General features: G+C 33.9%; 1 protein-coding gene across 1 annotated transcript in view; it reads right to left on the bottom strand.

Moving 5' to 3' along the window:
• Positions 1-14721, bottom strand: part of RFX6 (regulatory factor X6) — a 52831-nt gene that overhangs the window by 17313 nt on the left and 20797 nt on the right. Inside the window, exons 7-9 of the mRNA XM_039223742.1 lie at positions 4732-4839; positions 667-744; positions 437-550 (exon numbers count right to left, since the gene is read on the bottom strand). Of these exons, the coding sequence (XP_039079673.1) occupies positions 437-550; positions 667-744; positions 4732-4839 (300 nt within the window). The remainder of the gene's footprint in view (positions 1-436; positions 551-666; positions 745-4731; positions 4840-14721) is intronic.

Genomic DNA, 14721 nt, shown 5'->3' on the forward strand with positions numbered 1-14721 from the left:
TTGCATACTCTTACTTGGTTTTAGAACAGAAATGAACATTAATACATCAAAGCTAGAGATTTCCAATATTTTTAAGTTGTTAATCCCATAAGAGTGCTTAATTCTGCTTTTCCCCAAAAATACCGACAGTGAAAAAGCCATTATGTAATTCACTCTGAAAACACCTTAAGCAGGTAATAAAAATTAACAAGATTTACATGTTTTAGTGAGTATGTCACATTTGGAATCATTCTTAACTATAAACAGAAACTGATTTTATTTTAATTTATACTTAACTATAATACATACACTAGTAAATATTGCTTTCTCATCAGACAAAAAGAATACTGTATCTCCAGCCAGAAATAATAGTTATTGAAAATACGATGCAAAAATTTATATAGAATACTCATAAAGAAAATATATGGTTCATGTTTAGACACCCCAAAGACCTTACCTTATAAAGAATTGAGTCACAAACACAGAAAATGTCAATGATAACAGGGTTTTCAAGCAGGGGAAGAAGATGATCAGGCATTCCTTGCCAAAAGTGTAATAAGAAATGCTGGATCTAGTTATAAAGCAAAAAGTATAAACACTAAGATTCCTCCTTCACATGAACTCATCAAAAACAGGACAAGAAAGTATACATGGTACGATCAGCAAAGCATTCATTGTCATCCTTACCTCTTCAAAGTTTCCATTAATTGCATTGTCCAGGATGCACTGGCAGTGAGTTTTATACATCATTATGAGGGTATCAACCTATTTCAAGGAAGAAAACGCTTAACCAAAGAATCCTTTCAATACTGCCTTCATTCGTTTATGCATTCATTTGTCCGGCACGCATTTTTTAAGCTCCTCTTATGTACCAGGCATTGTGCTCAATGTCAAGGAATCAAAAATTAACGTACGGTTCTTATTTCCAGGAACTTAACTGCCTTGTGAAAGGAGAAAGGCAAGCAAATAGACAATTACAGTATAGTATCATAGGAACAATGAAAAGGCTGATTGAGCAAGGAGCTGTGGGCCAAATCAACATTGTATTTTTCTACCTAAGAAGAAAATTACCCTTGATTGCAGAAATACACATAAAATGGTAAAATACAATAACTTCACACAGTTTTATTAAGTGTGTGCTGGGCAGCGTGGCATGGTGATTTCCAGTTTGGGTTCTGGACTCAGCTGAAATTGCGCACCCAGTTCTACTGCACTACTTTGCACAGGCTGTTTTGTCTCTGAACCCTAAGCTTTTTTTCTTTAAGTAGGATAGTAATAACGTATTACCCACATGGTATTAAAAAGATTAAATAAAATATCAGGCACATAGTGCCTAGTACACAGTAAGATCTTACTAAATATTAGTTGAAATTAGTAATATCAAATGCCTCATAGATCTACCCAAAAAAGATTTCAATAGTGAATGGCTATTATGAAAAGTCTCTGCTTCCACATTACCACAGATATTTGGGTTGCATAGTTAAAAAGCTTTATTTTTTATTTTTTGATGTTTATTTATTTTTGAGAGAGAGACAGAGTGCAAGTGGGAGAGAGGCAGAGAGAGAAGGAGACAGAATCCAAAGCAGGCTCTGGGCTCTGACCTGCCAGCACCGATCCTGACACGGGGCTCGAACCCAGGAACCATGAGATCATGACCTGAGCCGAAGTCAGATGCCTAACCGACTGAGCCACCCAGGCGCCCCTAAAAAGTTTTAAACATATTCTAAAATTTGTAACGGATTAGAACTAGATAATATTTTAACAGATTAATAATAGTCAAATGTCCTTATTTTATAATCTAGAAATGCACTACCTGTTACTGGTTATGTAGTCTAAGCGAATAAGAACATGGCTTACAGGTTACAGGTGTGAGTTTTTTACCTGGATGTGAATATTAGCTCTAATCTGCCACTTACTAGCTATATGATGTCAAGAAACCTACTTAACTTGTGTGTTTTAAATTTCTCATCTGGAAAATGGAGATGATAATAACACTACATTTCTAAAAGAGTTGTTATGAGGACTAAACAAATTAACACACACAAGTGGTTCGAATAATCCATAATACATGCTGAGAGATTGACCTTTGGGGCTACTTTTATCCCAGCAGTATCTAGGGTGGTGATGGTGATGAGGGTGTCCCACTGTAACCTCCACTTTCCAATATTTGTCCCTAGAGCCCAGCGACAGCACCCATCTTTGTAATTTAGCTCAAAGCTGCACAATGATGACATGCAAATTACCAATCTCCCTGAAAGGAGGTATGCTGACTACAGGACCCCTCTCACAGAATATGTCACCATTAATGCAATTGAGACGTGGTCTATACTTTAGGCAATGACATTACATTTTAAGTAGGTTTCTAATGCATATTTTTGAAAATAAGGATAAGGACAGTATGAAATATAGAAAGTTCACAACTGTTGTCAAAATTAACCCTTTGATCCCTGAAATCTCCTAAAGTATTAGTAAGCTTTTATCTTCACAAGTATTTCCACTGATGTATGTTAGAGTTTATTCTTTCCTACACAAATCAGCAAAAATTTTTAATCTTATTATTGGTACTACATTTGCTTATTTAGTATTTACATAGTCTTAGGAAAATAAATTTTTATTGTAGCATGGCTTGCATTATTTACAAACATAATTTTGCTCAATTTCCTGAGAGTAAAACACCACATTATACAGGGCAGGAGCAGAGGCGAAGCTTATCTCCTGTAAAGTTAGTGAGTATGCGGTGAGGGGTGGCAACTGCCTTGAGTGACACCATGATGAGGCAGAAAGTGGTCCCTCAGCTTTGGCCAACCCCCACCTCACTGGGATCAACTTCCCACTGGGAAGTCCCATCCCTTCTGTCTCAAGAAAGCAGATGCTAAAGTGCTTAGCCTCAGCCCCACCCCCCTTTCTAGAAACTGACAGGGAACTGGGCTACTGGCTAAGAAGGTGAAAAGTAGCGTCCATCTGTTTTCAAGGGACAAAGAGGAATGTTAGTCCCTGGTGCTCATGATGAGGACCACTAGGAAGGAACTTAGAAACCAGGGGTTGTTTATTTAAGCATCCTGATACCTGAGTGAGAAATGATCTACAGACCAGTTTTTCAAGTTGACAGGTAAGGAATTCCTTGGAAGCTAGCAGAGAAATTGAAATAAACAATTGGAACATGCCCTCATTTCTTGTTTTTCCTTTGTTGCTCTCCCCCTACCCTTTCTTTCACCAGGTATATTTATTTATACAGCAAACATCTACATGATATGTTTGCATGTAAGCAATTTCTCCACAAAGCGGCCCAACAACACCCTCCCCAAAAGAACCATATTCCCTGGAGTCCCACTGATATCCACAGGTTTCTCCACAGAATGCCACATGAGACACCCAAATCTAAAGTCATAATTATACCTTATAAGATAAAAAAATAATGTGATAATTTCAAGAAATGTGATGGGAGAGGAGAATGATAGAAAGTGGACATACTTCAGGAGACTTGCTTAGAATCAGCATCTGAGAATTATCTTCAATATTTTGACTATTCTTAATAGGAAGAGTAGCTCATCAGAATAAATCCTGGAAGTGGCTGTGCAACTCTACTTATCTGTCAATAGATCTTTTTATCAATGCATTGTTTTTATTTCCAGTTTCTACACAAAACCCACTAGTAAATCAGCTGGACATAATCATATTCTTCTGTCTTTGAACCTCAAGAATACGAACTGACTTAACATACTATTAAAGATATTTTCCTTGGGGAGCGTGGGTGGTTTAGTTGGCTGAGTGTCTGACATCAGCTCAGGTCATGATCTCATCGCTCATGGGTTCAAGCCCCACACCGGGCACTGTGGTGACAACTCAGAGCCTGGAGCCTTCTTCACATTCCATGTCTCCCTCTCTCTCTACCCACCTCCTCCCCAGGCTCACACTCTGTGTGTGTGTGTGTCTGTGTGTGTGTGTGTGCGCGCGTCTCTCAAAAATAAATGTTAAAACATAATTTTAAAAAGACATTTTCCTTAAATGCTAATGAGAAATGAACTTTGATTGAAATAAAAATGCAGAAATCATTATGTCCTGATTTAATAATGGATCCTGCCATTAGTCAGCCAGTAGGTTCTCAGCAAGTGACTTTAGAAACTCAGAAATAGAGGAGGATTTACTCTTAGATTTTACTATATAAGCATTGAAGGGTCACATTGTGGATTACTTATAAACTGAATCCCATGAAACTGTTTCTTCCTTAATTTTCAAAAAAAAAAAATTGCAAATATAAGGGAGCACAGAAGTTTAGAATAGAAAGGAAGCTTTGTCAACTTCTAGTATAGTTCTTGCCATTCATCTAGGTATTGCCTCCTCGATGCTAGGAACAAATTCTGTCCTAGAGAAGTGCCTGATGACTACTGAAATTATATGAAGCTAATCAAAAACATAAAGCTTATAATTAAAGAAACTGCATGTGAGAGACACTTTCTCATATTTTCTTCCTTGAAAAATAATCTGTATTTTTGTCCTTGAAAAAATAATCATTAGTATTTTGAGGTTCAGTTTACCAAATTCTGATTACATACTATCATGGAGATGGTAAATAATTAATTGGAAAGTGTTTAATCAATGTTAGTAAACATTTGTCCCTCCTATAAATCAGTCAATTATGTTTGATTATGCAGATTTCTGACTAGTTCCTGCAAATGCCATGAGATTCCCAGAAAATGCAGATAGGGAGCCAGCATATCAGAAAATCAATAGAGAAGTATCTTTAATTGATACCTTGTCTTTAGAAATGCATCCTTGGTACACAAGGTGTTGAGCACTGGGGAATTCTGGAAGAAGTGTTCCCGTTTTTGAGCTTAGTGAATATTTACGAGTGAAGCCACCCTATAATTCAGAAGAATGAAAAGAAAGAAATCATTATCAACTATTTGGCTCCAAAATACAATTCTAATAAAATAGAAACCCATAAAATATCATTATTCTTCATCCTGCAAACCATGACAAATTAAGAGATTTTGGTAAACTTTCAGATCATTCAATTGAACAAAGAAGACATGTCAGCGGAATCATTATTGACAAATCATAAATAATTTCATAGTCAGGATATTTTCTCTATTATTTTGGATTTTACTTTTGAACATTTGTCAATTTGTACCACTTTTAGAAATTTAATTTTAGTTCATATTTGTTAATGGCATATGTTTTGAAAGACTTATTTTTAGAACTTTTGAAGCTATTTGAACTATAAGAGGATCAAGAATTACCAAATACATTTATAGATTAAGTAAACACGATGATAAGAAGTTAAGTAATTTCTTTAGTCTCAGAAATAATTAGTGATAGACTTGGGAGTGGAGTCTAAGTCTTCTCATTCTCAAATTAGTACTCTGGACTTTCTCAACTCAATCTTCCCCCACCCTGAATTTAGATGTGTGTTCTTCTTTTGGATCCCTTGGGGAATAAATAGCACACTTCTAGTAGTCTTCAAAAATTAGAAAAAGTGACAAACAACAAATAACATATAATGCCGCAGAGTTGATGTCCCTACAAAAAATCCGCACAGAAAGAGAGACTGAATATTGGTGATGGAACCAGAGCCTCAGCAAATCAGTCTCCCAGGTCACAGCTGATTGTTCCTGCTCCTCAAAGTTTTAGCAAACTAGAGTGTAATAAAAAGATTGGGCAAAGAATGAAGTTGTGACTATAGTATAGGAAGTAAAGTATTCCTGTCAAGGACCAAATTTCATTCTTTCCCATAATTTTCCTGTATTTTCTTCTACAGCTTTTGTGTTTCTTTGTTTGTTTCTGTGATATTGAAGATTTTTTGCTTATACAGGTTAGGTTCCTACCCTGTCTTATCATTCCCAACCTTTGTAGACTATTACAGACTCACATGCTAAATCAGGAAGAAGTTGGGAGGACTTTCAGTCATTAAAGCTGGTATTTTAAGAACACTGATTTCTCATTGACAGATTTGATATAAGCTTTCAAACAAATTGTATTAAAAGTGAAATATAAATATATTTCTTTCAGGTTAGGTTTTCGTTTTCATCCTTGTTATCCCTTATTTTCAAGTATGAATAGAGAAGAATTATTCTGATTAAATAATTCTTAAGAGTTTTTTTTATTTGTTAAGTTTATTTAATTTTGAGAGAGACCATGAATGAACAGGGAAGGGGCAGAGAGAGAGAGGGAGAGAGAATCCTAAGCAGGCTCCATGCTGTCAGTACAGAGCCCAATGTAAGGCTTGAACTCATGAGACCATGACCTGAGCCAAAACCAAGAGTTGGACACTTAACTTCCTAAGCCACCCAGGCACCCCTAATTCTCAAGAAATTAACTAATTCTCAAGGACTACTATATAAATGATTAGCTATCATGAACTGATATATTAGCACAGTTAATTCCAATCCACTCTACTTAATCGGTCTTAATCAAGATATGCTTCAAATATTTTTAATGCTTGAATTTGTCATTTATGAGCATAGATCGTCATTGTACTGTCAAAGAATGGTACTGTCACCAAACTGGGAAAATAATAGAGTATGAGAAATAAGGAATTTAATCTTAAAGGGAGGAAAAAGTAATTGGCAAAGAATATGAAACTAACATTTGATGAACATAACAAAAATGAACTTAAATTCTAATTTTAGGAAAGCTTACATTGTTTTCTTATACCTTTTTTCATGGGGGGAAAATCATGTTTATTCATCCCAAGATGTAATTTGGTGAGATTGGAAAAGAAAGAAAAACAAAAACAAAAAAATGGCAATACATAGTGTTGTATGAAATTTAAGTTAAGAATATGAGAATAGTTTCATTTCCATTGACAAATATAATTAATAATCAAAACTCTTTCCACAAAGGAAAAAAAAACAGGCTCAGAAGATTTAAAGGTGAATTTTATCAAGCATTCAGTGAACAGATATTTTCAAACCTAAAAGATCTTTTTTTTTTCAGACAATGGAAAAGAAGAACCTCCTTCCAATTCGTTTGAAAATTTTTATGCCAAAACTGGACAAGGACAGAAAAAAAAAGAAAAATCATAGGCCATTCCTGGTTATTATCATACTTGAAACAGTACCAAATAAAATATTAGCAAACCAAACCCATTAGTCAATAAGAACCCAGTGTCACCACACTGACAGAAGAAAAAAAGGGGAGGGGATATGTAGAATACCATATATAATCATCTCAATTGATACAGAAAAAGCATTTGTTAAAAATCCAACCACCATTCACTTCTCTTTCTTTCTGTTGCTCTCTCTGTCTATGATAGAAACAGAAGAAATTTTCCTTAATCATTCAATAATCTATCAAAATATCAAAAAATACAAAATAAGAAAATAATCTATCAAAAATCCATAGAAAATATCATACTCAATAGTAAATAGCAAGTTCATTACTATTTGACATTTTACAAGAAATATTAAAGACATTAATATTAAAGATATTGTTTATTAAAAGACAACCTTTAGTATATATATTTTGGACACACAATTAATAAAGATGTAATTCTGTGACATCAATAACTGAAAGAGGTAGGGACAAAACTTGAAAGGAGGAAAGTTTTGTATATTATTGAGGTTAAGCTGGTATAAATTCAAGTTAGAATGCTATAGCTTTAGGATGATAAGTGTAATCCCCATGGTAGCCAAAAAGAAAATAGTTGTATAATATATACGAAAGCAAATGAGAAGTGAATTAAAATATTCACTACCTAACAACAGAATACACATTTTTCACAAGTGCACATAGAACATTTTCTAGGTTACACCATATGTGAGGCCACAAATGGACTCTCAATAGATTTTAAAAGTTAGATATAATATAAAATATTTTATCTGGCCACTATGGCATGAAGTTAGAAATCAGAGCAGAAGGAAAACTAGGGAAATTCACAAATTTGTGGAAATTAAACATACTGGGTTTTGAAGGTTTATTTATTTTGAGAGAGTGACAATCCCAAGCAGGCTCCACTGTCAGCGCAGAGCCCAATGTGAGTCTCAGTCTCATAAACCATAAGGTTAGACACTTAACTGACTGAGCCAACCAGGCACCTCAGAAATTAAACATACTCTTAAACAATCAGTAGATCAAGGAAGAAATTATAAGGGAAATTAGAAGATTCTTGAAAATGGGAATGTGTTACATCAAAATTACAGGATGCAGTGAGAGTGGTGCCAAGGAGGAATTTTATAGCTATAAATGCTTACATTAAAAAATCAGACAGATCTCAAATCAGCAATCTAAATAAACAACTTCAGGAACTAGGAAAAGAACAAACTAAACCCAAACTGGGAAAAAGAAAGGAAATAATAAAGATTAAAACAGAGAAGTGAAATAGAAAATAGACAAACAATAAAGAAAATCAATGAAACCAGAGGTTAGTTCTTTAAAAAGGTCAAAATTGACAAACTCATAGGCAGATTCACTAAAAAAAAAAAAAAAAAAAAGGAATAGAGAAGACTCAAGTGACTAAAATTTAAAAAAGGTAAAACTCCTGAGTCTATTGAGAAAGGATTTTAAGAGGATACATGAACAAATGTACATCAACAAGTTGGATAACCTAGATGAAATGGATAAATTCCTAGAAACACAAATTCAACCAAGAATGAATCACAAAGAAAGAAAATACAGTATCTGAATCAGTCTATAATCAGTAAGCAAATTAAATTAGTAATCACAAATCTGACAAAGAAAGGCTTGGATCCTGATGGTTTCACTAGTGAATTGTACCAAACATATAAAGAAGAATTAACACTATACTTTCTTGAGGTTTTCCAAAAATTGAGGAGGAGAGAACACCTTCTAACTCATTTTATGAGGCCAACATTATCTTGATACCAAAGTCAGACAAAGATACTACAAGGAAAAAAACATACAGGCCAATATACCTTATGAACATTCATGCATAAATCCTTAGCAAAATACTAACAAAGTGCAACATATTAAAAAGATTATACACCATGACCAAATGAGATTTATTTCTTGGATGCAAAAAGCAATCAGTGTTATACACTAACCACCTTAACAGAATAAAGAGGGGAAATCACATGATTATTTCAACTGGTGCATTTGACAGAATTTGACACACATTGACATTAATAATACTTAACAAACTAGGAATAGAAGTAAAGTACCTCAACATAATAAAAGCCATATGAAAAACCCACAGCAAACATCATATTCAATAGTGAAAGGCTGAAAGCATTTTCTTTAAGATCAGGACCAAAGCAAGAATTCCCATTTTCACCACTTCTTTTCAACATAGTACTAGAAGTCCTAGCCAGAACACTTAGGTAAGAAAAAGAAAAAAAAAATGCATCCAAATTGGAAAGAAAGAAGTAAAATTATCTGTTTGCAGATGATATGATCTTATATATAGGAGACCACAGAGATTGCACACACACACACAGACACAAAAACCCTGTTAGAAATAAATGAATTTAGCAAAGTAACAGGGTACAGTCAATATGAAAACATCAGTTGTATTTTATTTTATTTATTTATTTTTTAATATTTTTATTTATTTCTAGGAGAGAGAGACAGCATGAAGAGGGGAGGGTCAGAGAGAGAGGGAGACACAGACTTGGAAATAGGCTCCAGGCTCTGAGCTGGCAGTCAGCACAGAGCCCGACGCGGGGCTCGAACCCACGAACCGAACCCACGAACCGCGAGATCATGACGTAAGCGAAAGTCCGACGCTTAACCGACTAAGCCACCCAGGCGCCCCCATCAGTTGTATTTTAATAACAATGAACAATCTGAAAAGAATTAAGAAAGTAATTTTATTTACAATAACATCAAAAAGAATAAAATACATGGGGATTAACATAATCAAGGAGGTGAAAGACTTGTATAATGAAAGTTACAAAATAATGCTCAAAGAAATTAAAACATAAAGGGAAAGACATCCTATGTTCTTAATTTGTAAAACTTACTGTTAAAATGTCAATAGTACCCAAAGCAATCCACAGAATCAATGCAAACTCTTAATGATGTTTTTTGCAGAAAAAGAAAAATCCATCCTAAAATTCATATGGAATCTCAGGAGCTCCAAATAGTAAAAACAATCTTGAAATAAAAACTAATTTGGAGAACTCACAATTCCTGGTTTTAAAACTTACTAAAAAGCTGCAATAATCAAAAGAGAGTAGTTTTGACACAAAGACAAACATACAGTGGAACAGAACAGAACACTCAGAAGTAAAGCCTCACACAAAAACTGCCACATGATTTTTGACAAAGGTACTTAACAGCATTCGATGAGGAAAGGGCAGTCTTTTCAACAAATGGTACTGGAAAAATTGGATATCCACAGGCTTTGTTGTCTTAGATATGACAACAACACAAAAAGACAAATTGAGCTTCCTAAAAATTAAAAACTTTTATGCATCAAAGAACACTGTCAACAAAGTAAAAAGATAATCAATGGAATGGGAGAAGATATTCCCAAATCATATGTCTGATAAGGGATTAATATCCAGGACATATAGAGAACTTGTAAAACTTAACAACAAAACAAACAACCTGCTTCAAAAATTGACAAAAGATGTGAATAGACATTTCTCTGAAGAAGATGTACATTAGTTAGCAAGCACATGAAATGATACTCAACATTACTAATCATTAGAGAAATATTTCAAAGAACAGAACTGGGCAATAAAAATTCTTTAAAAATACAAGCTTATGTTTTTGATGTCGTTATTAAAAGCAATTTTCAAATGAAAATCACAGGTACCATTTTGCACCCATTGGATTGGCAAGAACTAAAATGTCATTCAATGCTAAGTATCAGCGAGAATGTGGAACGAAAGGAATGCTCACGCATGGTTGGGCAGACATAAATTGACACAACCATTTTGGAAAACAACTTCATCTTAACTAGTAAAGTTAGACATGAGTGTATCCTAGAACCTGGGTTTCCACTTCTGCACATGTGCACCTGAAGAATGTTCATGCACTAATTTTTCAGAAAAAAATGTCCACCCCTTGTTGAGATGAGCACTGGATGTTGTATGTAAGCGATGAGCCACAGGAATCTACCCCAAAAACCAAGAGTACACTTTACATATTGTATATTAGCCGATTTGACAATAAATTATATTTTAAAAAGAATAGAAAAGAAAAAAGTCCACCAACAACGGAATGAATAAATGCATTGTGATATTTTCATAGAGTGGAATATTATACAGCAGTATAAATAAGAGTATTAAAGCTACCTATTCATGAACATTGATCAATCACAAAATCTAATGCTAAATGAAACCAGAAAGTCACAAAAAAATGAATCTATTCTATGTAGAGCAAATAATGAACAGAACATTGGCGACAATAAACGGGGCAATAAAATAATGCATCACTTTGAAGTATATGGTTCAGTGGTATTAAGTACATTTATATTGTTGTTTAGCCATAACCACATTGTTTAGGTATATATTCATAAGTGATCAACTTTAAGGGGGAAAAAAAAGAGTGATTAACATCAAATTTTGGAGAGTAGTAACTTTTGGTAGGTGATTGGGGTGGGGTCACATAAAGGACTTCTCTATGTTAAGCTATGGAGTAGGTCTTGAATTTTTGTCTTATGGTTATTTTTAAAATGTGTGGGGGCGCCTGGGTGGCCCAGTTGGTTGAGCATCTGACTTTGGCTCAGGTCATGATCTCGCAGTTAATGAGTTTGAGCCCCACATTGAGCTCTGTGCTGACAGCTCAGAAACTGGAGCCTGCTTCAGATTCTGCGTCTCCCTCTCTCTCTCTGCCCCTCCCCAACTCACGCTCTGTCTCTCTCAAAAATAAACATTTAAAAAATTTTTAATGAAAAAAATTAAATTAAATGTGCATATGTGTGTGTTAAGAACAATACATTTCCCAATTAAAAAAATGTTAGAGTGCTAAGGAAACACATAAAGAACGAAGTATATCTATTATATTTAAATACTTATTTAAAACTCTCATCTTGATAAATAGCAGTTTCGTGTAATAGACACTAGCAACATGCAGAATCAACAGGAGGCAAAAGTGCCAAAGGAAAAGGTTTTTAAATTAAATTTGTTGGATATATTAACAATTGTGTGCAAAGTTGGTATAAATCAAATAATTATATGCCATCCAGAACATGCAGCACAAAAAGGAACAATTGATAAAACTGGGAGAAAAAGTAAAACATGATCATTTTAATTACACTAATATGTTTGCTATTTTAATTGCACCAAAATTGGTGCCAAGTCATAGGCCAATTACAGAGGTCTAGGAGGTGCGTGGGGGGGGGGGGGGAGTGTTCCTCTCAACCAATGACATCAGTACTCTTGGGTAAACTATTAAGTCTTATATCCAAAAGAAAACAAGAAGAAACCTGCAGAAAAGAAACCATATAATTAGAAGGCAAGACGGTCTGATTTATGAGGAAAGATTAAAGGATTTAAGCACCACAGTTTGGCTAAGTGATGACCAAAAGAGAGCATGATAACAGTCTGTAAATATTTGCAAAGCATATACCAAGGAGGGAGGATTTGTTATTTATCTTGGTGCAAAGTTGTTAAATGGCCATGAATGGTCGATGTTAAGGAGAAGGAAATTCAAGCTATCAGGAGACTTCCTGGTTGAAATGTATGAAATCAAGAGGCTGGCTCCCTAAGAAATAATGGCAACTTCATTATTAGAGCTAGTTGAAACAAAATTTGGTGCACACTAGAAGATTCACAGGGAAAAAAGGCTTTCTTTTATCAGGACAAAGTACTGAGAATAGGTTTTGTTAGTTTTATTCCAGAGGATGAAAGGGTTCTGAAATATTCTCTAAGACATTTCTGAAATTTGAGTCACTACTGAATAAAAATGTAAAATAATAAAAATAATCAAACTGATAATTCCTCTTACCATCCTCTTCCTGTCTTTTTGTTTTGCTTTTCTTATTTTTCATTTTGTTAGCTTTTACATTATGAACTATTTAAAGCTTAAAAAGGTGTAGATAGTGATAAGTAGCCATGTACTAACCAAATGGATTGGGATATTACACATTTGAAATGTTAAAGCAGCTTCTGTAGCCCTCCCTAATCTTATTACCTTCCTTCCCCACAAGAAATAATGTTCTTCATTTAGTTTATATTACTCCTATTTAAACCCCTAAAAATTTACCTCATATGTAAATACTCTTAAGTAATACATACTATTGCTTTAAAACCTGTACAATACAGCATATATCCTACATTCAACACGTTTTTATCACTCAACTTTAGGTTTTTGAGATGAATCTCATTTGAGTCTTATAGCTATAGTTCATTCATTTCCAAAGCAGTGTAGTCTTACCTTGTAAAAATATATTAAAATTGATTCTCTCGCCATATATTAATGGCCATTTGTTTTCCAGTATTCTGAGATTACACGCAATACTGCAGTGCACCTGCTTGTGCACAGTGTGAAGGTTTCTCTAGGAAAGCAGTCACAAGGTATGTGCACCTTCACCTTTACTAGTGATTGTTCCTCCTGCTGTTCATGAACGTTCCTTTACTCCACATGTCTAACAACGCTTATTTTCAGACTTCTGACTGCTGTTATTCCAATAATAGTGACATGTTTATTTATTATGGTTTTAATTTGCATTTCCCTGATTAAAACTTCTTTGATTAAGTTGAGCACTTTTCACATGTTTCTTGGCAGGAATGGAATTCAGAATATCTGCTGACCCTATGTTATGGTCAATCAATAGGGGTGCCATGAATACCAACACTATTTGTAGTTATTATTTTTCATCTTGTATGAATTGCATGTCCATATACCATGTTATATTTCTACTGAGTTGTCTTGTTATCATAGAGATGAATATTTTACATGTTCTAAATTAGTGCTGCCCAACAGAACTTTCTGTGATGCTAAAAATGTTCTATGTCTACACTACAATGCTGTATATGGTTATTATAGACTTGAAATGTAGCTAATGTGACAGAGAAACAATATTTGATGTAATTAATACCCACTTGTGGCTAGTAGCTATTATATTGTATAGCATAGCTATACATATTAATCCTGTCATTCATATATGACATATAAATATCCAGTTTTATTTACACATTTGAAGCCAAGTATACAATATTTGCTTTTGTGTCCGCTTTTCTTCCTAATTAACATTTTCCATGTCATTAAAACAGACTCTTAATAAATAACATATTTAATCCCATAAAAGTCCTATAAATGATATCACCATTTCTTTATTAGTAGTAATTTAGATTGCACACAGTTTTTCATAGTTGTCAATTATAATTTTTGCATAATATTTTGTAAGCATTTTCTGTTATTTCTTTATGTGAGATTCATGCAAAAGTGAGACTGTGGGAGAAAGAGCATGAGCACTTTAAAGACTTGATACAGATCTTCCAACTTTTTTCCAGGTAGTTTGTTCAGTATTCACCAGAAGGATACGAAACAGCTTATCTCACCAGAACTTCACCAGCATCATCATATTAATTTCTAAATATTTGATAATTATATGATTTAAAATATTGTTTATTTTTTATTCGGCAGTCCGTTTTTCATGCATTTATTGGCCTTTTCTTCCTTAGGTGTATTTTCTATTCATGTCTTTTACTGTTTACTGCCATCTTCATATTTTTCTATAAACTGATAAAATTTCTTTACTAAATAGAAATATTATCTTATTTTCTCCAGTCTTTCTTTTGACTTCAAATTTTATATGTGATGTTTTGATACAAAATACTTTTCAATTTCCCCATTTTTTATTTTTCCTTTGAAATTTCTTATATTGTTTTC

This window comes from Hyaena hyaena, unplaced genomic scaffold (genome assembly GCF_003009895.1).
Source record: "Hyaena hyaena isolate Hyena2069 unplaced genomic scaffold, ASM300989v1 scaffold_1426, whole genome shotgun sequence".
Lineage (NCBI taxonomy): Eukaryota > Metazoa > Chordata > Mammalia > Carnivora > Hyaenidae > Hyaena > Hyaena hyaena.